The sequence below is a fragment of the Xenopus laevis genome, chromosome 6S (genome assembly GCF_017654675.1).
Source record: "Xenopus laevis strain J_2021 chromosome 6S, Xenopus_laevis_v10.1, whole genome shotgun sequence".
NCBI classification, from domain to species: Eukaryota; Metazoa; Chordata; class Amphibia; order Anura; family Pipidae; genus Xenopus; species Xenopus laevis.
Window position 1 is genome coordinate 75374485 of NC_054382.1, and position 23993 is coordinate 75398477.

General features: G+C 38.0%; 1 protein-coding gene across 1 annotated transcript in view; it reads left to right on the forward strand.

Annotated features, from left to right (window-relative positions):
* The window catches only part of LOC108720058 (collagen alpha-1(IX) chain), a 38834-nt gene extending 28913 nt beyond the window's left edge, over positions 1-9921 (forward strand). The window contains exons 23-29 of the mRNA XM_018269423.2: positions 698-742; positions 2573-2605; positions 3773-3919; positions 5199-5375; positions 6744-6834; positions 6925-7002; positions 8485-9921. Coding sequence (XP_018124912.1) covers positions 698-742; positions 2573-2605; positions 3773-3919; positions 5199-5375; positions 6744-6834; positions 6925-7002; positions 8485-8681 — 768 coding nt within the window. The 3' untranslated portion in view covers positions 8682-9921. The remainder of the gene's footprint in view (positions 1-697; positions 743-2572; positions 2606-3772; positions 3920-5198; positions 5376-6743; positions 6835-6924; positions 7003-8484) is intronic.
* The last annotated feature ends 14072 nt before the right edge of the window (positions 9922-23993 follow it).

The following is a 23993-nucleotide window of genomic DNA, read 5'->3' on the forward strand; positions in this document are numbered from 1 at the left end:
TAAAAGAATGTTAATAAATGGGCCTCTATTTGTTTTATGTAGATATATGGTACATCTCTATAAATGTAATTTCAACCACAACTTGTGGAGCTATTATTATTTGTGTATTTACTAATTTTACCTTCATGAAATTGAGTGTTTTTTTGTTTGTTTATTTTTGGATTATACCACTAAACAACATCAACTACAATAACAAGTGTTTTTGGCACCTCAAGGCTGAAATATTTAAACAATGTTTGGTAATTCAGATTTACATTACATTAATATTAGCTGGATGCTGTTTAAATCTATCCCCTACAACAGGGGTCCCCAATCTTTTTTTTTAACTGTGATCCACACTCAATTGTAAAAATGAGTCGGGAGCAACACAAGCATTGGGGGTGCAAATGATTTTTGTTTCCCTGCACAATGTATTTTACTCTTTTCTCTGTCCATTTATTAGAGTTTTAGCAAAAGATGCTTATGAGTTTTACAATATATTTATAGTGTGTGTATATATGTGGCATTTCCAAATGAAACCCTTTGCTGATCAGGGTAGCAATTAAGGCAAAGGTAAGGTTAGTTCATATAATAATTATAGCTACAGTTATGTGCTGTTGGTCATATATGAAAATACTTTTGGCATACAATGCAGTTTGCTTTAAGCATCATTTTTTATCATTCTTATTTTTTTCATTGTTGCAATGCTTCTTTTTAGGGAGACAAGGGAAAACTAGGATCCAAAGGCAACCATGGCATTACGGTAATATTTTTTCTTTTCATTGTGATCAGTCACTGGTTACTTTTGAACAAGAGGTCTCAGAGACAGTACAATTGCTTCAGACTGAATACATATTGCTACATATGTTGGAAAAATGAGAGTCCTCACTGGGCAAATTTGCCCATTGGCAGTTTACTAGAGCAAGCAATCAGCAATTAGCTTTTTAAAGCCAGCTGCAAAAATGAATGCAGCAATTGGTTGCCCTGGGTTACTGCCTATGGGCAAATTTGCCCAGTGTTGATTAATGACCCCAAGTTGTTTATATTATTGTGATATGATCAAAACATTTGCAAGGTTATAATAGAAAGGCCAGAGTGCCTTTTGAATATTTATTCTAACTTTACACATTTAGTCCAGTCTTTACCTATACCTTAAATAAGTTATCTAGGATCTAATTGGTATTTCGGCAATGTGAATGTCTTTCAGACTCAAGTCAGGATTGGTCCAAAGTATTACATTCTATTCCATTCAGTATTTTAGAGAACATATCAATTTATGTAAAGATGAGAGATGTTGGAATTGCAACAAAAGAGTTGGGCTTAGCCTGCTGTCAAACATCACTATAATAACTTTACAACAACATACCAAGAACAATCTCTTGAGTAGTCGGTAGAGAAAGATACCATAAGTCTTTGCTAGCATAGGTATTTGTTGATTATGCTGCTTCTTTATTTTGATGCAAGTCTCAAGGTGACGTGAGTGCTTCTCTGTGTACCTATTTACAATATTCCCATTATAAGTGAAGGAGGTTTTAAATTATGTAATAAACTGTGCCTTTGTTTTGGTCATTAAAATGGAGGATTTGGTGTACACTGAGAATCATTTACAAGACTAGTAAAATAATGTAATAACACCTCTTGAGAGAGTCCTTTGTTTAAAACATTATTACCTTGCTATACAACTTTTTTTTACTTTTAAACTAGAAAATGTTTTGCCCCTGTTGCCCAACTGCATGAGAAGAATTGAAATATAAAATAGAATATTATTAGAGGGAAGTCTTTCCAGTGAACTGAATGGTGCTTCTATAGTGCAGGGTCCGAAATAAATACATCTATAAATCTACACAAGCGTGTTTTTAGAAAGAAAGTCATATAATTAGGTGAGAAAAATCGGAGCAATTTGCCTACTGCTAAACAAATTAAAATGCCAGTGTGAGAGTAACAAGGTTTATTCAGAAACATTTTTTGACTGTCTGATTTTGTTAGGCTGAAAATTGTATCTGAGTAGGGATGCACCGAATCCAGGATTCGGTTCGTGATTCGGCCTTTTGCATATGCATAATTAGGGGCGGGAAAGGAAATTGTGTGACTTTTTGTTACAAAACAAGGAAGTAAAAATGTTTTCCCCTTCTCACCCCTAATTTGCATATGCAAATTAGGATTCGGATTCGGTTCGGTATTTGGCTGAATCTTTCAAGAAAGATTCAGGGGTTCGGCCGAATCCAAAATAGTGTATTCGGTGCATCCCTAGATCTGAGAAATGAAATTGTGAGTAATTCCTTATCTAAAAATTACTTATCCAACTTTTTCTTTGCAGTTTTACTATAAGCATCTTTTTAGGGCCGATTATAGAGGATTTCATGTAGAATAACAATTTAATGAAGCAACACTAAAGGACAGGATGTATATTGCTAAATGGGACCAAACTATGCATTTTACATGTTTAGTTATGAGTTTAGTTGCCTGCCTTAAAGCATAGGAAATATGAACAAATATCCAGAACTATAGAACCAGCTTATTTAGCATTTATGAATAATCACTTGCATTAATTACACCATGGACTAATTTTATTTGCAATATCTTTTGCATACAGGGCGATACTGGTGACACTGGAGACAAAGGATCAGTGAGTCAACTTAATATGTTCCTTTTTTGTTGAAGAATAATAGTAATAATATTATAATATTCAAATATTGTAATCTGTAATGGCAAAGAGCCACAGTAACCCATAACTATAAAGATCTACACCTCTCAGTTTGTTCCTCATAACTCTCATCATCTGATCTTGCACATGCGTATTGTTATAAGCTACTGATGCCGAATCAACTTCACTGTAGTATAGACTGAAAACATTAGCCCCATTCGGCATATTACCCTATGACATAGAAGGAAAGGATTTGTCTGATTTTTAACAGATGATGTCAAGGTGTCACAGTATAATAGAATTAAGTTATTATTGAGAATATTTCCCAAGAAAGTGAATGCTGCTTCTGTGTAAAAATATCCTGCCCAGAAAAATCTATAAATCCGCATTATAAAAACAAAAAACATATAACTGGATGAGAAATACTGGAGCAATTTCCATTCCATATAATATACCAGCATGAGAGCCCCAATTTCCTGTTCATAAAAGCATCTTACTCTGATTTTGTTAACTGAAAATGGATTGGAGAGACATCAGATGGGGAAAAAAGGCCATGATTGGACTTATGAATTTACATGCAAATTAATCACACGTGTTAGCTTTTTAAATTGGCCCTATAAAATACCCTTGCTCCATGAGTGAATATTCCATGGGTGCATGAAACTGGATGCAGTCCTCAAACTGCATCTAAATGGATAGATTATGAGTCATGCAGCATAAGTATTTTGTAGGAATCTGATCATATAATCATCTTATCTCTTATAAAAGGGGTCTTGCAAGCCAGCAGCTTTTTTAAGCAATGGCACAGCAGCAAGGTCCTACAGGTCCATAAATAACTAGGACAGCAAAGTGGTCACTACAATCTAACCCTACAAATCTACCCCTAACTGCTTACATTTTCAGGTGTGTTTAATAGAACAAATAGGGCTCCCATGAAATGTTATTCAAACTGCCCTTAAGATTGCATAACCCCAGCTACTGCTCTGTGCCCCCTTTCAAATTGTCATATATGTCACTTTTCAGTGTCAAAACTGGGTAAATATATAGTTTCTTTGGTTTTGAAAATTAATATATTTTTAAAGTTTGTCTAAAAATGTAACTTTTCCATTAATGTCCCCACAACATATTAACTGTTTATGTGGCTTATAGAAAGGGAAGCGTGGCCCAGCAGGTCCCATAGGTCAGCAAGGCAGAATTGGCACCCCTGGATCACCAGGTCCAAGAGGTTATCCTGGTCCATTGGGAGAGAATGGAGAGAGAGGGCCTCTTGGATCTCCTGGACTTCCTGGGCCCCAGGTAAGCAGAATTGCAAGGGTTTTGATGAGTGGAGTAAAGTTTTTAGATCATAATCAATTGAACCAATTCTTCCATGCATAAAGCAAATGACAAGCTTTGTTAAGTTCTTTCATAGCATGGTGTCAGCTATGGTTACTTACCTACACACTCATTAACATGCAGAAAGGATAAAATATTGCTGTTTGTAGAATGAATTACCTTAAAAAGGATGTTAGTTGGGTAGTTTTCCTTGTTGTTGGCATTTAATATTATGTAGTATTTCAAAACAATTTTCTATTTAAAGGAGACCTGTCACCTTAAGAAATAATTCCAAATTCTACTTTATGATGTTAGTAAAGCATCACAAAGTTTAAGACTAAAATCTAAGGTCTCTGTCACATGGATTGATAGACAAGGGTCAATTTCATTAGGAGACAATAATTAATTAATATACCTCCCCGTATATTTTTCGAGTGTGGGAGGAAGAATTGAACAGAGGACACCAGCACTGCAATGGGCTTCTATATAAAAAATAAGCTGTTGAGAGGAAGAAAATGTATTAACAGAAGAATATCAGGCATTTCTGACTGACTGCAGTTCTGAGAAATACAAATGAAAATAATTGAGAGAGCATCATAATTAGATTTCAAATACAGCTCAACAGTAGTGATGGGCGAATCTGTCCCTTTTCACTTTGCCAAAAAATTCTTGAAATTATGAAAAATTTGCGAAATGCGGTGAAGTCAATGGGCGTCAAAATAATTTTGACGTGCTACAAATTTTATGCACGTGCCAATTTTGATGTGTAGCATTTGTTTTTTTGTCGTGTTGAATTTTCACCACAGTTTTGCGAATCCATGCCTGTCAAAAATTCGCCCATCACTACTCAACAGGCTATGTGACAGTAATGTGAGAATTGGCTGCAAGGTATCATCATCCTTTACAGCTTGTGCTCTTTGTATCTAGGAAGAAATTATTGACACTGAGACTACAGTTTGGACATTTTTTAAATAATTCTTGTTATAAACGAATAATTTGCTATTTAAAAACATATTTTCTAAGAGCATAACAGAAATAACATGCTGTTGTCACTCTTGCTCTTGGGACGAGGAGAAACTCCACCAACATTGGTCTTTATATGAGTCACATCCACAAAAAAAAAGTTATGTTCCTTACCTTCTGAGAAGCTTTCTTTGATGTTCTGATTACTAAAACTGTCCAGATAGCTTCTCTGGCAGTTATGTTACATAACATCTAAGGCAATGTTACATGAAAACAGGGAACTGCATTTTTATTCTAGGGCCCAGACATGCCTGATCAACTTGTGTATGAGCTGTGCCGTAAAGTTGTTATAGAGCAAACGTCTCAATATGCAGCTGGCATTAGAGGAAAGTGTACTAGCGCCTGTCCTACTGCCAATGTTCAATTGATTGGACCACCAGGACCTCCAGGTGCTCCTGGAAAACTTGGAAAAAAGGTATGACCATTATAAATTTATTAGAGTGCCCATACTACTGTATACACAGAAACCACAAATGCCTTACAAAATATGATTTTCACTTCAGTTGGAGATCACTTATATATTGGTTTGAATAAAATAATTTGTATTATGGCATGGTAATAGCCTGCAATAAAATAATTAAGTGGTGTAACAAGGACTTCTAGTTACTCCGTTTAATTGGGATTGTAAAAAGGACAATAATCCATCAAATTCAAATTATATATGTGTAAATAATAAGCCTAGCAATTGCACATACAGTACGTATACTGTATAGTCCTAGCAATACACTCACATATATAAAACTATATACTGTTTAGGGATCCCTTATCTGCAAACTCATTATCCATAAAGCTTTGAATTACAAGGCCGTCTCCCATAGACTCCATTTTATTCAAATAATCTAGATTTTTAAAAAATATTACTTTAATCTCTGTAATAATAAAACAGTACCTTGTACATGATCCAAACTAAGGTATAATGAATCCTTTTTGGAAGCAGAACCAGCCTATTGGGTTTATTTATTCTTTACATGATTTAAAACCCAGAAATTTGGCTCTTAAAGTTACAAGAGGTGTTTTTTTTACCGCCCCTTGTAACTAGCTGCTCTCTGTTGCCTGAGGCAAGGTTCTCACCCTGCTTCATGGCAGAAATGGCCCTGCCTGTATATATTATGCTTTTCCAAGAAATCGTCCCTGCTAACTCTTAAAGGCATTAATAGATTTAGCCATCACAACATTACGCAGGGGGGGTATTCTAAAACCTCACTGAATACAAAAAGTGATGTGCCAGCTATTGCTCTTTAAAGTCCCACAGGTTTAGACTTGAAATGCATAATAATTAAATTATACAAAGTCATATTATTTTCTGCAATCTTTAAACATGTTTGATCAGGTTTTTTAAGCATTTAAGAAGTTACAGGAGCTCTTCATGATACTGCTGAAATTAGAGTTGCATGAAATATTTTGAAGAACACAGTGCTTCACATGTAAAGACGAAATTATATATTATTAAACAAATTTAGGAAACGTGCATAATCACACATTACTTTCTCATCTAAAAGGGAAGCTATGCTTTAAAACAGAGCACTTGTTGGAGTCCAGCCTTTTGGCCAACTGACTTTAGATTGGAGATATGAAATGATATATTAGTATGCAATTAGTGTGCAAGTATTGATGCCCCAAATTAAATAAACAAATGCCATAAGAATGTATTGCCAAGAGCTTTTGTTAAACCGGTACATTTCAAGTGGTTATTCACCTTCTTATCAAATGGTCTGCATCATATCACTTAGTATAATTCTTAAGGCAATGTTCATTACCTCTAATTCTGAAATTGTTTGAACAGGGAAAAACTGGTACTGCTGGATCAAATGGAAAAAGAGGACCAAGAGGACCAGTTGGCCTTCCTGGACAGAAAGGACTTCTGGGAGAACAAGGTGGCATTTACTGGTCTTGCTATAACAGAACTTACCATCATAATTTATATACTTAAGTGTTTCTAAAACCTTTGTATTATGCTGTTTCAGGTAACAAGGGTGATAAAGGAGAAAGAGGTGACACGGGTATCGGACGTCCAGGTCAAGATGGAATTCAAGGTCCTACAGGTAAAAATAGACTTTCAAAATTTAAAAAAAATGGTTTTATAGAGGAATAGTTAATCAGAATCTTTATGGTGGATTGTAAAAATGTTGCTGCCAAATTTAGTGAAGGGCTTCCATGAATGATTCATAGCTTAGCTGTATTCCTTTTAATGTACATAAATACATTATGAATGGGGGGGGGTCAAATATTGCATGTTACATATGGTTGCTGTGTATTAAAATATTAAAACCTATAAACCAAACTGTTTAATTATGCTAATTATGTCTATGGTAGCTATGTTCTAGAGAAAACTCAGGGTTGTTCACTTTGCTCCTTTGCATTGATCTTGCAATAACAAGCCACTCTTGGCTCTAGGGTTGTCATCTTTTCTGGGGCCAGAAAATGGGCAGGGGGCAGGGTGTAGGACACCAGGGGCATGGCCGGTGACATTGGGGGCAGGACTGGTGACATTGCGGGCAGGACTGATGACATGGCGATCGGCAAATGGCTGATCTCCATGTCATTATTTTCAATGTCCTGTCCGGATTCACTAATTTGGAAATCCAGACAGGACGGTTTCACCTGGACAGCCCTTCCAAATATTGGGCTGTTCAGGTGAAATCTGGACAGGTGGAAACCCTACTTGGCTGGCCACTCTCCCCTGAGAACATGAACCATTTCTCTGAACCCTTACATAGTGACATAGAAGTTCAGCCTTTTTCCCCCAAGTGAATCCATCCTTACTCCTTCTCAATTAAGGTGAAGGTAGAAACATTTCTTCTAAAGCCATCTCTTTTCTCCCTGAATAGAGGTCAGTTAAACCAGTTCTTGCAGCAAAATTGTGCTATGAGTTAATTGTTCCTCCTGGGATGTCATATGATCCATATTGCATTTAGAAGGGAGTACACATAAAACATATAAAACATATACTGATTGATACAGAAGGGAAATAGTGCCCTACTTGTTAGATCAATCATGGTAGGAGTTTATTTCTTATTAATACTAGGCATTCAAATTATTGTGTTGTTTAATTTCAATGCCTAAACCTGTAATACAAATCCACCAGTAAGGAAATACAGGTATGGGATCTGCTATCCAGAATGCTCAGGACCTGCGGCTTTACGGATAATGGATCTTTCTGTAATTTGGATATTCATACCAAAAGACAAGTAGTTAATCCTTTAAACAATAAATAAACCTAACAAGCTGCTATTATAATATTATATTTGCTATTGAACCTCATAACCCCCTTTAACTTTGGTAGTGACAGTTTTATACCTCACAAAAAACAAACGTAGTAGCTTCTGTTCCCCTGGTTTAGCACAAGGGAAAAAAAACCCAAAAACATAGATTTTTCATGATTAAAACAATAGGCAAAAGTATGTTCAACCACAAGTCCTATTCATTAAACATTGAATATTAAACATTTAAGAATGTACTTTAAATGTAAAATGTTTATTCCACTTTTTTTAAATATATATTTTTATCACTATACTAAATTCTAGGATATCTGGGTTACCCAGGAGTTGCCAAGGATGGAATGCCTGGCCCACGGGGCCCACCTGGTTACAATGGTCCAATTGGTCAGCAGGGGCTTGCAGGTCCTCCAGGTGTCCCAGGATTTTGTGAAGCCAGAGACTGCAGTATTAATGCACCCACATTACTGAATGAACAAGGTCTAACGAATGCAAGACTCGACTGAGTATCAAAAAGCAGAATCTGGAAAACAATAAGATGGCAGATGTATGTAGAGTTCTGATAAACAAGTTACTGTTACGAAGAAAGAGTCCTCACTTGTATAGATGCAAACTGAACGATAATTTCTGCCACCATGAAATTCAGATCTTCACTCATTATGTTGTTGTCAAGGACATCTCCTCTAAGAAATATGTTATCTAGTTTGTTTTGACTTTTAATGCCTTTAAAAAGTTACATTTGATATGCCTTTGATACACAGTAGACATTACTGTTGCTGAATCACCATAAACAAACCTCTGATTCCAGAAGACTATCTGATCCACATTGCTCTGCAAATGGTACCTAGTATGAACACAGAAATCAATGGACAAGCAACAAGTGATATGTGGCCAACTGTTTTTTACCAATTGTGACAGTTAAGGGGATGAAATATCTATTATTTTTTTTTTTTTCTTCCAAAGACCCTTAGTCTCTAAACAAAGAAAGACCAGGTATGCTGATTAAAAAGAAAATAAATAGCTCAAAGAAAAATCATTGATTCAATGTGCTGTTATTTGATAATAAAATAACTCAAAATACCAATGTATCGAACATGATTGAACTGCAATAATGCATTCCTTATTCTATTACAATACACAAGAACCTTGAATAACATGTCAAATATATCCCAATATACAACCTTTTGGGTCAGATTTATCAAAATTTGAGTTTGTGGGGAAAAAAGTGGACATAGAAACTTGTGCAACTATTTTATCGAATGTTAATTTTAAATTAAAAAACATAATAAAGAAAGTCACATGCCAGAGTAAAATACATTGGTCAATTAATTTTTAATGAGGCTTAAAATCTATACATCCTTGCCAGTTTTTACTTGCCAAATATTTTTCTGGCGACTTTTTGCATCTTTTTCTGTAATAAATTCTGACTATTCAAGGTATCAGAAAATACTGTTTTTTTCTTCATACTTTTCCTTCTAGTGAATCACTGAATTTCCACTTGGTCACAATCATATCCTTCTTGTTATTGCTCTGTATTACACCCACAGTGCCATTAACTCAGCATTCCCTCAATAAGGACGGTATAAGTTAAAAACCTATTTTCTTAAAATTTAAAATATTATTTTGATTTTCACCATGAGGCTGTCATTGTGATATACATACAGGCATATATATGTATACAGATGTTTTGAAACTCTTGTAGTATATAATTTCATCATACACATACCCAACAATAGTGACGCTGGGCTGGGGGTGGCGCAATCCTTCCATTGACTGATTACGAATGAAAACAGGAATTCAGCCTATGGAAGGATCGCTTCGATCCCAGCCCATCGTCACAGAAGCAATGCAGAAGATCGGTTAGTAGTAGTGTCTGACATGGCGCAAGACATTTTGTCAGTTTCCCAGCTGCCCCAGTCATTTGACTTGTGCCTGCACTTTAGGATGGAATTACTTTCTGGCAGGCTGTTATTTGTCCTACTTAATATAACTGAATCAGTCTCAGTGGGACTTGGCTTTTACTATTAAGTGCTGTTCTTAGATTTTCCAGGGAGCTGTTATCTTGTGTTAGGGAGCTGCTATCTCGTTCCCTTTCCATTGTCTGTGGTTAAGGTGGCCATACACTATAAGATCCGCTCGTTTGTCAAGGTTGCCAAACGAGCGGATCTTAACCCGATATGCCCACTAACGGCTGGAGGCAGCTGTGAAATTGACATATATCTAACCCCATGTCAGATTTCAAAATTGAATATAACAAAATCTGTTTGCTCTTTTGAAAAATGGATTTCAGTGCAGAATTCTGCTGAAGCAGCACTATTAACTGATGCTTTTTTAAAAAAACATGTTTTTCCATGACAGTATCCCTTTAAATGAATATTTGCATTTCACCAGCAAATTACTTACCGTCATTATAGATCCACATAACATGCCACAAAACAACCCTGCTATAAACTGGTGTGCTGCTTTTCTTGGTGGTTTGGGATAGGGTGGTGATCCCCAACCAGTGGCTTTTGAACAACATGTAGCTCACCAACCCCTTGGATGTTGCTCCCAGTGGCCTCAAAGCACGAGCTTTATTTTGAATTCCAGGCAAATTTTGGTTGTATAAAAAACAGTTGTACCACCAAACAGAGCCTCATATAGGCTGCCAGTCCACATAATGGCTATCAAATAGCCACAGTCACAGTCCTTATACTCCCAGGAACATTTTTCATTCTTGTGCTGCTCCCCAACTCAAACTTACATTTGAATAAGGCTCACAGGTAATGAAAGGTTGGGGGACGCCTGGGATAAGACAACATCTAAAGAGAAATAATATATTGATATTTGAACCTACCATTTGCTAATGAATAATGAATAATGTATATTAATTAGCTGGAAAATGGATAACCCTAGTTAATTATTTAATTAATTATTTTTCTAAGAGGTATAAGAAAGCAGAACAATAACCTAGAAGCCATGGACCAAAAAAGAAAGTAGGTAGGGCAAAGAAAATTCATGAATTGTTTAAAGGAAAACAATACAGTGGCGGAACTACCAGGGGAGCAGGGGGTGCGAGCGGGCCAGGGCCCGCACCCCCTCAGGGTCCCCCGGCAGTTCGCGCGCCACTTATTCCCGGCCAGTTCCGTGCGTACGGAGGGGGGCGGGGGGGCCCGGCTGCGCGTCCTGCGCCAGGGCCCGTCCCCCTCTAGTTACGTTTCTGAAACAATAGGTTTAGAATACTTTACCTACATATAATTGTATCATATTACGTGACAAATAAAGGGTACTGGCACACAAGGAGATTAGTCATCCTCAATAAATTCACTATCACGGGTGACTAATCTCCTTTAAATGCTTTCTCACCAGCAATAATGTAAATCGCAGTGGGAAAACGTCCCAAAGTCACCCAAAGTTTGCTAGTGCAGATTTATTTCCTCATGTGGCAGTACCCTAAAGAATCTTATTACTAAATATTGTCCTTTTAACTTGAGCCACCATTTTGTGATATTCTGTGAGACACTCACCAATCACCTGGTAGAATATAATCCAGCTCTGAATTATAGAGGAAGAAGTGCAAAAGTAAAAATCAGAGCTCTGATCATTCATTGGCCAATGTAACCTAACCTATCAGATATGTATGTGCTTGGTTGTATGTAAGTACAGTGTCTCAGACAGTAACAACCACAGGGTAGACTTTTGTACTAGTATAAATCACTAGAATGATATATTTTTCTTGAATATGCTATTTCTATGTAATAGTGTTTTACATACAGTATATAGGCTGCTTTATGTGATATATGTAATGTGATATATTTCTATAGAGACCCACGGTGTTCAGGGGTGTAGTGTCCATTTGAGCAGAAGGATGCTTTCAGGGTTTGGTATTTTTCTTGTATTGTTCTATTTATAAAGGAACATGTATTGGGGCCGGAAACTTAATAAGCTCTGCCTGACGTTTTCTAGAATAGTAGAGAAGAGAGGACATTTTGCTTTACCAACAGACATTATAATGTACTGTAGTCTAATAACACCACGTAATAGTGATTTATGGCTGCCAGGAACTATTATTTTTTAAATGAAACGAAGAAGGTGCATTTTAAAACACTTCTTGGCAATCTGCTTTACTTCCCATTTCCAGTCAACATCTTTTTTATCTTAACCAAAGCAAACATTCAAATCTACATAGAAAGTCTAACATAAGCAAGCCTGTGTAATTGTTACATTTACTGTAAGGGTTACTTTTGTCTAGCAGGCATGATTCAGTAGGCACAGAGTCCTCCTTGCAGATTCATGACCCCTTCAGTAGTCAGTTCTGTTCTAAGTCGACCATCAAGGTCAAGCAAGCAGTTACAAATTCTTCATTGCTGCACCACTGGTGTAACATCTCAAGAGTTGAGTCTTATCAGTACTATGTATGGTTTCATTGTTTCATGGTTGTGGGGCCAGATTGGGAGATACAACTCCTTCAAGGTTCCTATGTACAGGTCCCACACCATTGTTTCATTATTACTGTATTTCTATATTGTAACATGTGTGTTGTATGAAGGGGTATAAAACCCCCATCTTTGTTCTATATTCTGCCTCTTGCGAGAATCCACGCATCTCATGTCAATAAACTTTACCTCAAGTGATCTCCTGTTTCTGGTGAATTCCCACAACAGGATCAACTAACTGAGAAAAACCATTTTGGAAATATGATTCTCCTTTGGGGGCTGAAGTTGTTTTGTATATCCTCCGGTTTTGATCCAGACAGCCTGGTTTTTTGAAGGGCTATTCAATCAAATAGCCCGATTTTCCAAACTAGGAAAATTGGCCGGATTTTCAGAGATCGATGCAGCTATCAGCCGATCGCAATGTCATAGCCCCACCCCTGATGTCATAGTGCCAACCCCTGGCACAGCACTGCCACGACCCCGATGCATCACAGCCACACCCCCATTGCGTCACGGCCCCACCTTCCCCTGATTTCTTTCAGGGAAAAGGTGGCAACCCTATAGAACATATCCAGAGGAATACCTATCAGTGGCGTAACTGCCGGGGGTGCAGGGGGTGCAACTGCAGCAGGAAAGTAAGCAACCAAAAGAAGTTTTAAGCACAGTTTGCGCATACTGGAGCTCCTCATAAGCTTGCAGGCTGATTGTCTGTGCTTTCGCTAAATAAGACTGAAGGAGCGGTCCCACGCGGAGTCTGTGTAGCATCAGCAAGAAGCTGATTGGAGAGTGCCACCGCCAATCTCAGTCTGTGTAGGGAGGAGGGAGCAGGAGCAAAGAGGGAGGAGTAGAGAGGTGGTGGGAACTCTAGTCCAGGCAGCTGTAGACGATTGTGTCAGTGACATTCAGAAGTTATGAGTCAGTGCTACAGCAGCACATTTGTATTTGGATGTACTTATGTATAATATGTATAATAAGATTGCCTATGATAAAATATTCAGTGATGTTTCAACATAATGTTGAAAATAACGTGGTATCTTTTAGTAAAAAAAAAATATATATATATATATATATATATATATATATATATATACACACATTTTTGTTCCGTAGTTCAAGTGATTCGGCCTGGCCCATTTGATTTCTGGCTGTTTTTAACAACCTCGTTCTTAAAAAGGAACAGAGAAGCTGCCCTAGGGGAGAGGTGAGCCATCAGGTGTGGGCATGTGAGATCCTGCTATGTTTCTGGGTGCACAACAGCACATCTTATCCAAATCACTTGTGTGTTATGTATCTGTGTGCCTGCCAAAGAATAGTGTATATCAGGCCCGGACTGGCAATCTGTGGAGTCTGGCAAATGGCAGAGGAGCTACTGTAAGATGCCATAGACAGTCACTATTTATTGGACCCCTGTGGGGCTGTTTGGTCCTCTGTGTATTTGAAATGCCAGGGACTATTTTGACACCCAGTCCAGACCTGCTGTATATTTTCACTGTATGCCTGCCCTAGTATAACTGCATGTCTGTGTGTGTTCCTGCCTAAAAATGTCTACGTTTACAAATTACACTACATCTCCAGGCTTTCATTACTGTTTAACATAAGCTATACATAGTGTTTGTTCAGTTAACATTATTGTGCTATTTGTAAATGTATTCTTTTTTTTTTTTTACACTGTTACATATAATTTATTATGCATGTTATTGGCACTACATTTATACTGTATTCTGGGACAATATGAATCAAGGTGACACTGGCTCATTTATAAACAGTGGATACATTTGCACTTGGGCAGCAACCCATGACAACCAAGCAAACTTTTGCTTTTATTGTTGAACCTGCAGCTTGCTAAAAAATGCTGAGCACAGATTGATTGCTATGGGTTACTGCCCAGGAGCAAATTTGCCATTGTTCATAAATGACCCTGTGTTTTTTTCTACTCTTTTTGTGAATTTTGGTGCTATTTGACTATGAAACAAGCAGTGGAAGATTTACCATTGATTACCCCAAAAAAAAGTAACCCTCTGCCTATACTGGAGCTTTTTTTCCCTGCCCAACTCCCTTTGACAGTTCTTTGGGTGGCTGCTTGCTGTTTATTTATGTTGCCCTATATCTTCAATCATCAGTTTTTGGATAATGTACAGAGAAATTTGAAACTGCCCCCCATCTAATCACAGCAGAGCCAAGCCTGGTCTGCGCAGGGAACAGAAAACATGCAGTATGCCTGGAACCTGTCTTTAGTATTTTAAAGTAAAGCAGGCATGTACAGGGCTTCAGTTCAGGGCTACAGATCTGTATAGGCACAAATCACCACAGGCTAACCTCACTGTTGCACTCCTACTGCAAAATCAGTCCCTCTATCAGTTGAGGTTTTTTGCATGCAGCGGAGGCCCAACTGGAGAGTATTGTCTGTCTATGGTGATTCAGATCAATGCATCTCTGCACAGGATGTAGCCCCCTTTTAAAAACACTACCAGAAAGTTGCAGTGCAACTGGATATTTAAGGGGCGCTTCAGAAAGGGAAAAAAGAACCAGACTAAGGGGAGAAAGGAATATATTTATTCAAGGGTAATGGGAAGCCTCAGATTAGGGAAGAGGAAGGAATTTGGTGGCACAATGGTTAAAAAAACAAGTGGAAGCAGAATAAAAAGCAATACAACTAGGCATGCACTGAATCCAGTATTCAGTTCGGGATTCAGCCTGGAGTCTGCCTTTTTCAGCAGGATTCGACTGAATCCTTGTGCCTGGCCGAACCAAATCTGAACCCTAATTTACATATGTATGACAATTTTTTTTTTGACGTCCATAGCAGTGCAACAAATTTTTTTGTGTCGTTCTTGAGGCAAAACTCTGTGAAAATTTTTGCTCCCTGCTGCCTAGAACATAATCTTCAACGTTTCTGCCCTACTTCTTTAGTTAAGATTTAGTTCTCCTTTAAGGTAAGTGACAATACAGATTTATTGTTGGTTGTAGGGGTTGGAAAATTACTAGATTTTTAAAATGATGTGCCTTATGCAGTGAGTTGGTGCACCAGTGACTTTATCCCTTTGACCATGAAGCTCTGTGACTCCTGAAATGTCTTTCTGAGCTGTTAATACACAACCCAATACTAACATCACCATATATACACAGAATGAGCTGATCAGAATTAGGAGTAAGGGTAATTTTCTTACCCAAGTATATTGCCCAAAGTGCAAGTTCAGATGCAATTCACCATTTTATTTCATCCTAAATGCAGCATTTTCTCCATAATTCCTGTATAATTGTGGCTGCGAGGTTGAGTTGAAGCTGACACAGTTGTGGTCTATTTTTTTAAAACAAACATGCAAATTGTCAATCAGGATTATGTTATTTCCAGCACATGATTCTCTAGGCACAAGCTTGCTGCACATATTGAAGCAGTACAAGATTGTATCCACAATAGTGGAAAAGGGTTTAAGATCAGAAAGGTACATTCATTTTAAAAGAAAAACCCTGTGGACCACCTGCCACATGAAAACCCCATGTCAACTATTGTCACTTTCAGTTATTCTAAGGATATTCTACCTGTGCTTCTATAGTGGTTATACTATATATGATAATTTTTGCACTTTGCATGCTGCTTTTGCCAACTGAAGAACTGCTCACTCCATCATTCAGAAGTGCAAGTTAGATAGCAGGATAGGACACAGGCCACAAAAATCAGCCACTCTCTTGTGCCCCTTATTATTCTAGCACTTGCTTCTCAGGGAAAAGTAAATTAACCTTTCAGACACAATTCTACATCTGCTGGTGCAGCTGCTTTGGGGGAAGGATAGCTAGAGGGTTGGAGAAGATTTTTTATACTAGTCATGGAAGAGGTTATAGTGGGTAATTCTGTGGAGGATAGATTAGATAAGGTAGTGTGGCATAGTAAGGGAAAACAGAGGCAGAGACTTGTTTGGTGGTTGATAATGGCAATGGTTGTATATGCAAAATGTTCAAGGTAGTACTACTATACATTGTATGTGTACTAATAGATGATGATGATGATATAATTGGCATTGCTAAAACATGCTGCCCAGTCAAATTTGGGGGTTATACTCCAGAGGGACAGGGGAAATAGAAAGAAATAGAAAGTCATTATAAAGGAAGTGATGGTGGAAAATGAGGGAGCTGAAGCCATATGGGTAGAGTTTTTTACAGATTGTAAAGAGTGCAGCAAGTAAATTGTAGGGGGGCCTTTAAAGTAAATGAAGAGGAGTAGGCTAAGCTCCTTATGCGAAATAAAGCTCTAGTTTAAGGCAAGTAATTATAATGGGGAAGGGGGGCATGGCTGGGTCAAGCCAAGCGTGCACCCACACAGGGCCGCCATGAGAATTCACGGGGCCCCATACGGCAACATTTTCTGGGCCCCCTGGTCCCCACCCACCACAGATCCTGCCCCCAAGCCCCACCCCCAAAAAACATTTGTGGTCAGGCCCCCCTTCAAGTCAAAAAAATCATTGGTACTCAGGGCCCCCCTATAAATTAAAAAAAAAATATTGGTAGCAGGGCCACCCATAAAAATTGTTAAAAAATCATTAGTGGTCAGGGCCCCCCCTATAAGTTAAAAAAAAAATTCATTGGTAGTCAGGGGTTCAATAAACTAAAAAAAAATAAAAACATTAAGTCCCCCCCCCTGCTCTCAGTGAGCTGCAGAATTGGGTAGGGTGGGCGGAGCTATAGTGTTTAGTAGTCCCGGTAGATCTACACAGGGATTGGATAGGCTTATCCAATAACCATGCGGCTCTAGGGGAACTACCAATAGTTTAGAAGCTGGGGAGGGGAAACACGTGTGAAGAAGCCCCGCCCTCCCCACACGATTCTGCAGCTTCCTGAGAGCAGTGGGGGCCGACTACAGCGTGAGTACAGCAACCGGGCCCCCCTAAGACCCAAAAATCATGGGGCCTGGGACAACTGTCCCCCTAGTCCCCCCTGATGGTGGCCCTGCACACGCATGCACACAAACAAATGCGCACATGTGTATAAACAAAGACACACATATATGCACTTTGCAGGACTTGTTCAGCCATACTAGGGGTAGGCAGCAGGGAAGGTATGTGCCTTGCTCCCCCAAGCTTTGTGTCCTAGGCATGTGCATCTTCTGCCTACCCCTAGTTCCGGCCCTGGGGGTGGGGGGGGATAATTGCCCAGGTATTGACCGTGCAATAGTAATGCCAGGACAGTTTATGGGGGACCAGTTTATGAACTTGTTGCATGACTTTTTTACAGGTTGCCAACAAGTAATCATGCAAATGCGCAAGTGCTTGAACCCTTGGGTAATAGTGACCATAATGTTATATCATTTATGGTGCAAAAAGCAAATATACACTATACACTGCCAAGAAAATGTAAGCTCCTTTTATGCTAAAAACACAGAACAGAAATGGTTGTCATTTTAAATTATATAAAATCATTACTTTCCTCAGTTTATTCTCCTAAGAAGTACATGTAGGGGCATTAGGGCCATCTTAATGATAAATGGTTCAATTCAAAAGTACGGGAGTTAATAGGAAAGAAGAGGGGACATTTAAAACTACAAGTCAGAGGGACCAGAATCTGTGTTAATTAATATACTGTAAACACAATAACAAATGCTGTAAAGCAGCAATCCAGAAAGCAAAGATAGAAAATGAGGAGTAGATTGCAGCAGAAGCTAAGACTAACCTAAAAAGACAGTTTAGTAAAAAGACATGGGTTGAGTGTGTGATAGTTCTTTTATTTAGTGTATACAGTAGAGTAAGAGATTCACGACCCACCCAATAGGGGCACTGATGGCTTAGCTCAGTCTAGTCAGTGGTTGTCGCAGGATGTGGTAAATGAAGTTTTACTCAAAATTAATGTGAAAAAGGCACCAGAGCCAGATGGAATACACCCTCTGTATTTCTGGTATGGTACATATGGATTGGAAGAAAGCTGATGTAATTGCTGTATTTAAAACAGGATTATGATCTCAGCAATTATAGACCATCAAGTTTGACATCCATGGCAGGCAAGTTGTTTGACGGTTTGTTAAGGGATCACATTTAAAATTATGTTCTGGAGAATGGCATTAGCAGCTGCAAGAGCAAAGAGGGTTTTAAGATGTATTAGAGGGGCATAGATTAGCAGGAGGAGAGTGCTGATAAGGCCCCACTAAGAATATGCCATACAGTTTTGGTCTCCAGCATTGTTTGTCACAAACGGGATATTAATGAATTGAAGTCGGTCCAGAGAAGATCAACTAAGCTGGTAAAGGGTATGGATAGTTTCAGTTATGAAGAAAGTCTGGCCAGGCTAGGGTTGTCCATGCTGGAGAATAGGCACTTAAGGGAAGGTATGAAAGCTATGTATAAATATGCAAAGAGATCATATAATAATGTCTCTAATGTTTTATTTATTAGTATGTCCTTTCGGCAAACACAAGGAAGGAAGTTCCATCTAAATATTCAGAGGGTTTTTTTATAGCTGTGAAATTATCTCCATGCAGGGTTGGGCTGGGAAAAATCCTGGTGAGCCCCGGCTCTTGTGGGCCTTGTCAGCCCAGATCCGCTCCCTGTGCCAGAAAATAAAAGTAACATGACGCGACATGCATTCCCACAGGGTTATTGAAAATAGCTCTTAGTACAAGTTGATTCAGGGATTTGAGGAGTCAGGAAGGAATTTTCTCCAAAATGGAGATTCTTCAGAACGGATTTTGTAGCTTCCTCTGGATCAACTAGCAGTTAGGCAAGTTTTATATGGACAGAAAAGAATGAATTAACTTACCATGTTACAATGCTACTATGTAAATACTATATAAATGAATATTCAGAATGAAACCATTGAACTACCAGCCAATGTCTATAAAAACCTCTTTTAAGTCACCAAATAAAGTGAACTATTTTCATGACATAAGAAATAAAATAACGCTTGTGAGTTTTAATTTCATACTGAAAGTGAACCATCCCTTTAAAGTTTAATGTTCCTGTCTCTTGTGTTTCATTCTGGTAACAATTTTACTATTGCATTAAAGTGAAACCTCAATTTTACCGATTTTACATTTCACTAATGTTACACTGTATTTTTGTGGTCTCACCAATATACAGTATATTTTATAATGTATTTCACTGATTTTACATTTCCTGGATTTTACACCATTTTTTTCTGGCCCCCTTAAAAAGGTAAAACTGAAGTTTTAATGTACAGTATGTCTCCCTGCAGGTCCCTGTAACAGACTTAACATCTGGTTGGGGGGGGTAAGTCTTGATAGGTTTAAAGCAAATCCTTGGCTACTGCAACTTAGTGGACATGAAGGTAGAGAAATATTGAGATGTTGGTCTACACTCTACAGGGAAGAGGGGTCATAATTCCAAACTATGATTACTTCATTTGCTAAATGTATTTTTGCTGAAAAATATGGAAAGTGACTACCCTCAGCTGCACTGCACTGATTTCTTGCCCATGCCCATTGAGCATCTACTGTGGTCAAGCTCATATTACACAAAAGGCACACATTTGTGTGAATGCGGGCAGCAACAGAGTTTAAAGACATGTTCTTTATTGTCATGGAGCTGCTGTATTGCTGCTTTTGGGGCACAGCTCTTTGACAAATATACTTTGACAATAACCTTGGCGAAGCCAGTATAATAACAAATTTAGGATTTTAAGTATTATATTTTTGCAGGAAAACAAGGCAATGGGAAAACCCCATATCTTACATCCTATTCACAAAAGGATACTATGCAATTTCTTATCATTGCCTTCACAATTCATTTTCTCTGTAATGACTATGTAGGGGACTGGTAATTAAATATCCCAGTATTATTTAGCAGGCAGTCCCCTAGTGTTATAGACTCCTAAACTGGGTCTTAGAATATATTTAGGAGGGGGACCTGTTTCCTTATTCTGTCTAAAGTTACTATACCCCTGTAGTTCAACTAGTGTCCAGTAGATGACTGTGCTAAAATATATAGTCCTGAGCAGCTATGTGCTCAGGGTCCCTTTTTGTGAAAGCCCTTAACTTAGCAGGCATGAAGGGTAAAGTGGAACCTAGAGGTAAGGTCTAGTCAGGAAAATGACCAGGTCACTATAGGAGTGATAGACAGTGAGGCTATTTAGCTGAGCAGCTTGAGGCTCCGACAAGGAATGTGAGTGATCTCCGCTACTAATTGCTCAGAGTAAGGACTACGTGTACAGAATTATGTAATAATTCCCCTGGGTTCCACTTAGAGAAAAGACTGAAAGCTGGGTGTACTTCATTGCTTCTGTGTATGTTATCTTCCCTGTGGGGACTAATACTAACCACTAGTGTTTGTGAGTATATGCCTAGCTATTGTTGCTCTATGTTCCTGCTTGATCTTTATGTACACTTGTTTGTGGATTATTCTGTTCAATAAATACGTTATCCGGTTAAGTTGCAAGAACCACTGGCGTCTGAGTACAGTGCACTGCACATAGTAACAGTTGTACTACACTCTACCTCCACATCATTGCGAGGGCTTAACCCCTGAGAATTAAGGTCTCATCCGATGCAAAGTATTGGGGTAAAGCTTATAGTTAGAGAACGGTGCCACTCAATTTACTATAGCATTACAACTATATATTTCCAACTCTGTATCCCAACATGTAACAAATCATCTCCTTATTCACTCTATCAGTTTTCTTGACCAGCACCTTGGAACATCTGTGGGACACGCTTTTGATTGTTAGTCTGGGACAAGCTTTATGAAATAATCTACTCTTCAAAGCCACAATCTTGCTATACATAGTAACATAGTAACATAGTAAGTAAGGTTGAAAAAAGACACACATCCATCAAGTTCAACCTTTTTTTGCTAAAAAGCAATCCAACCCCTTCTTAAAGCTATCTAATATATAAACCTGTACAACTGGTTCAGGTAGAGAATTCCACATCTTCACAGCTCTTACTGTAAAAAAAACCCTTCTGAATATTTAGGCGGAATCTCTTTTCTTCTAATTGGAATGGGTGACCTTGTGTTAGCTGAAAATACCTACTGGTACATAAAGCATTAGAGAGATTATTATATGAGCCCCTTATATATTTATACATAGTTATAATATCTCCCCTTAAGCGCCTCTTCTCCAGCGTGAACATCCCGAATTTGGCCAGTCTTTCCTCATAGCTAAGATTTTCCATACCTTTTACCAGCTTAGTTGCCATCTCTGTACCCTCTCTAATAAAATAATGTCCTGTTTGAGTGATGGAGACCAAAATTGTACGGCATATTCTAGATGGGGCCTTACAAGTGCTCTATACAGTGGAAGAATGACCCCTCCTCCCGTGACTCTATGCCCCTTTTAATACAGCTCAAGACCTTATTTGCCCTTGATGCCACTGACTGGCATTGCTTGCTACAGCCAAGTTTATCATCTACAAGGACTTCAAGGTCCTTTTCCATAATGGATTTGCCTAGTGCAGTCCCATTAAGGGTATAAGTGGCTTGGATATTCTTACATCCCAGGTGCATGACTTTACATTTATCAACATTGAATCTCATTTGCCACTTAGCTGCCCAGATTGCCAGTTTGTCAAGATCCTGTTGCAAGGATGACACATCCTGGATTGAATTAATTCGGCTGGATAATTTTGTGTCATCTGCAAACACTGATACATTACTTACAATACCCTCCCCTAAGTCATTAATGAACAAGTTAAATAAAAGTGAACCCAATACCGAGCCCTGAGGGACCCCACTAAGAACCTTACTCCATAAGGATTTCAATTGCTGCTGTTTTCAGAAAAAAAACTTCTTCGCTCATCAAACTCCTTGGTGTGGATTGGGCGACACTGTCATTTCTGGCAATACTGTCACTTCAAGAAGGCTGCACCACTTTTTCTAAGTCACAACAGAAGGGACATAATGGTGTGTACACATATATATACCTGTAGAATTTGGTTCTACGGTCTTTCCACATTCATTATAGGGTGTTTCTATTTTCATGTGAATTCTGCTTTTTGGCCAAAGTAAAGGAAAGCGAGTAAACCACTTTGTCTGCCTTAAGCCACTCTGCTTTATCTCTTTACAGAATGTTCATGATTTGTTATTGTGTTAGTCAAGAGTGGGCTAAGGTTCTAACCAGAAGCTAATGTGCAACTATACAAATGGCAAAACCTTTTTTCAAACAAGCGTCCTTTATATTTGCCTTGGTAAAAATGACAAATGGGATAACCCAGAAACATGGAACTGTTCTCACAATTGGAAGATCCAGAGACAGCTTCCCAGCTCATTCAAGCCTTTAAAGGGGTTGTTCACCTTCCTAAAACTTTTTTCAATTCAGTTGTTTTTAGATTGTTCCCCAGAAATAAAGACTTTTTTCAATTACTTTCCATTATTTTTTTTTTTACTTTTTTTCCAAAATCTAAGTTTAAAGTTGAATCTTGAGTCTGACAGCTCAGTAATTCAGGCGCACTCTAAACTGTTACAATTTTGCAACATTTAGTTGATACATTTATCAGCAGCCTCTCTGGAGTATTAGCAACTATTGTATCAATTCTAACAGCTGCCTGTAATGAAACCCAGAGATTCCCAGAGACAAAGATAAGAAATGTATCAACTAAATGTATCAATTTAGAGCAGTTTACAGGATCAGCGACTCCCCCCCCCTCCCAGAGCTGCTTCAGAAGGAGACACTTTACACTTCAATATTAGAAAAACCGTCACACATAGAAAATAGAAAGTCGTTGGAAAAAGTTGTCATTTCTGGTGATCTATCTGAAACCAACTAGTTGTTTGAAGGTGAACAACCCCTTTAATCAATTTGAGAATGATCCAGACCTGACTGCAGCTGTAATCCATAGAATAGGTACAGACAACTTTTTCTGAGTTTGTGCTGCTGAGTTGAGTACTGCTAAGCTCTAACATGCCAAAAAGCTGAACAGACAAATGCAAATAGATCTGTCTAATTAATATATATATATATATATACACATATATATATATATATATATATATATATATATATATATATATATATATATATATATATAGATATAGATATATAACAATCATAATAATAGCTGTTATCATATTTATATTTATTATTACCTTTGATTTATCTTCTAGGAGGACCTTTCTGTGCTGGGCTTAATTTAAAAGGAAATTGCTCGCAATGCAAGTGCATCTACAGTGAAGAGGAAGATATTTTATTTTTACATCATACAGTGCACCACTGAGCATTCATTTCAAATGAAAAGGTGTAATGAGCCTGTGAATATAGTTACATGTTTAGCCATCTCAGCCAAATAACTAGTAGAATAGCTGTATATAGCCAATAGTGGAAAAAACTTAAGGCTAATGTCATACTGACAGGGCACTTCACAGGCATCTCAGAGTGGCATTTCCATGCAACAATACACTTTTTTACTTATGTGGCTGCTGTGTGTAACATATATATATATATATATATATATATATATATATATATATA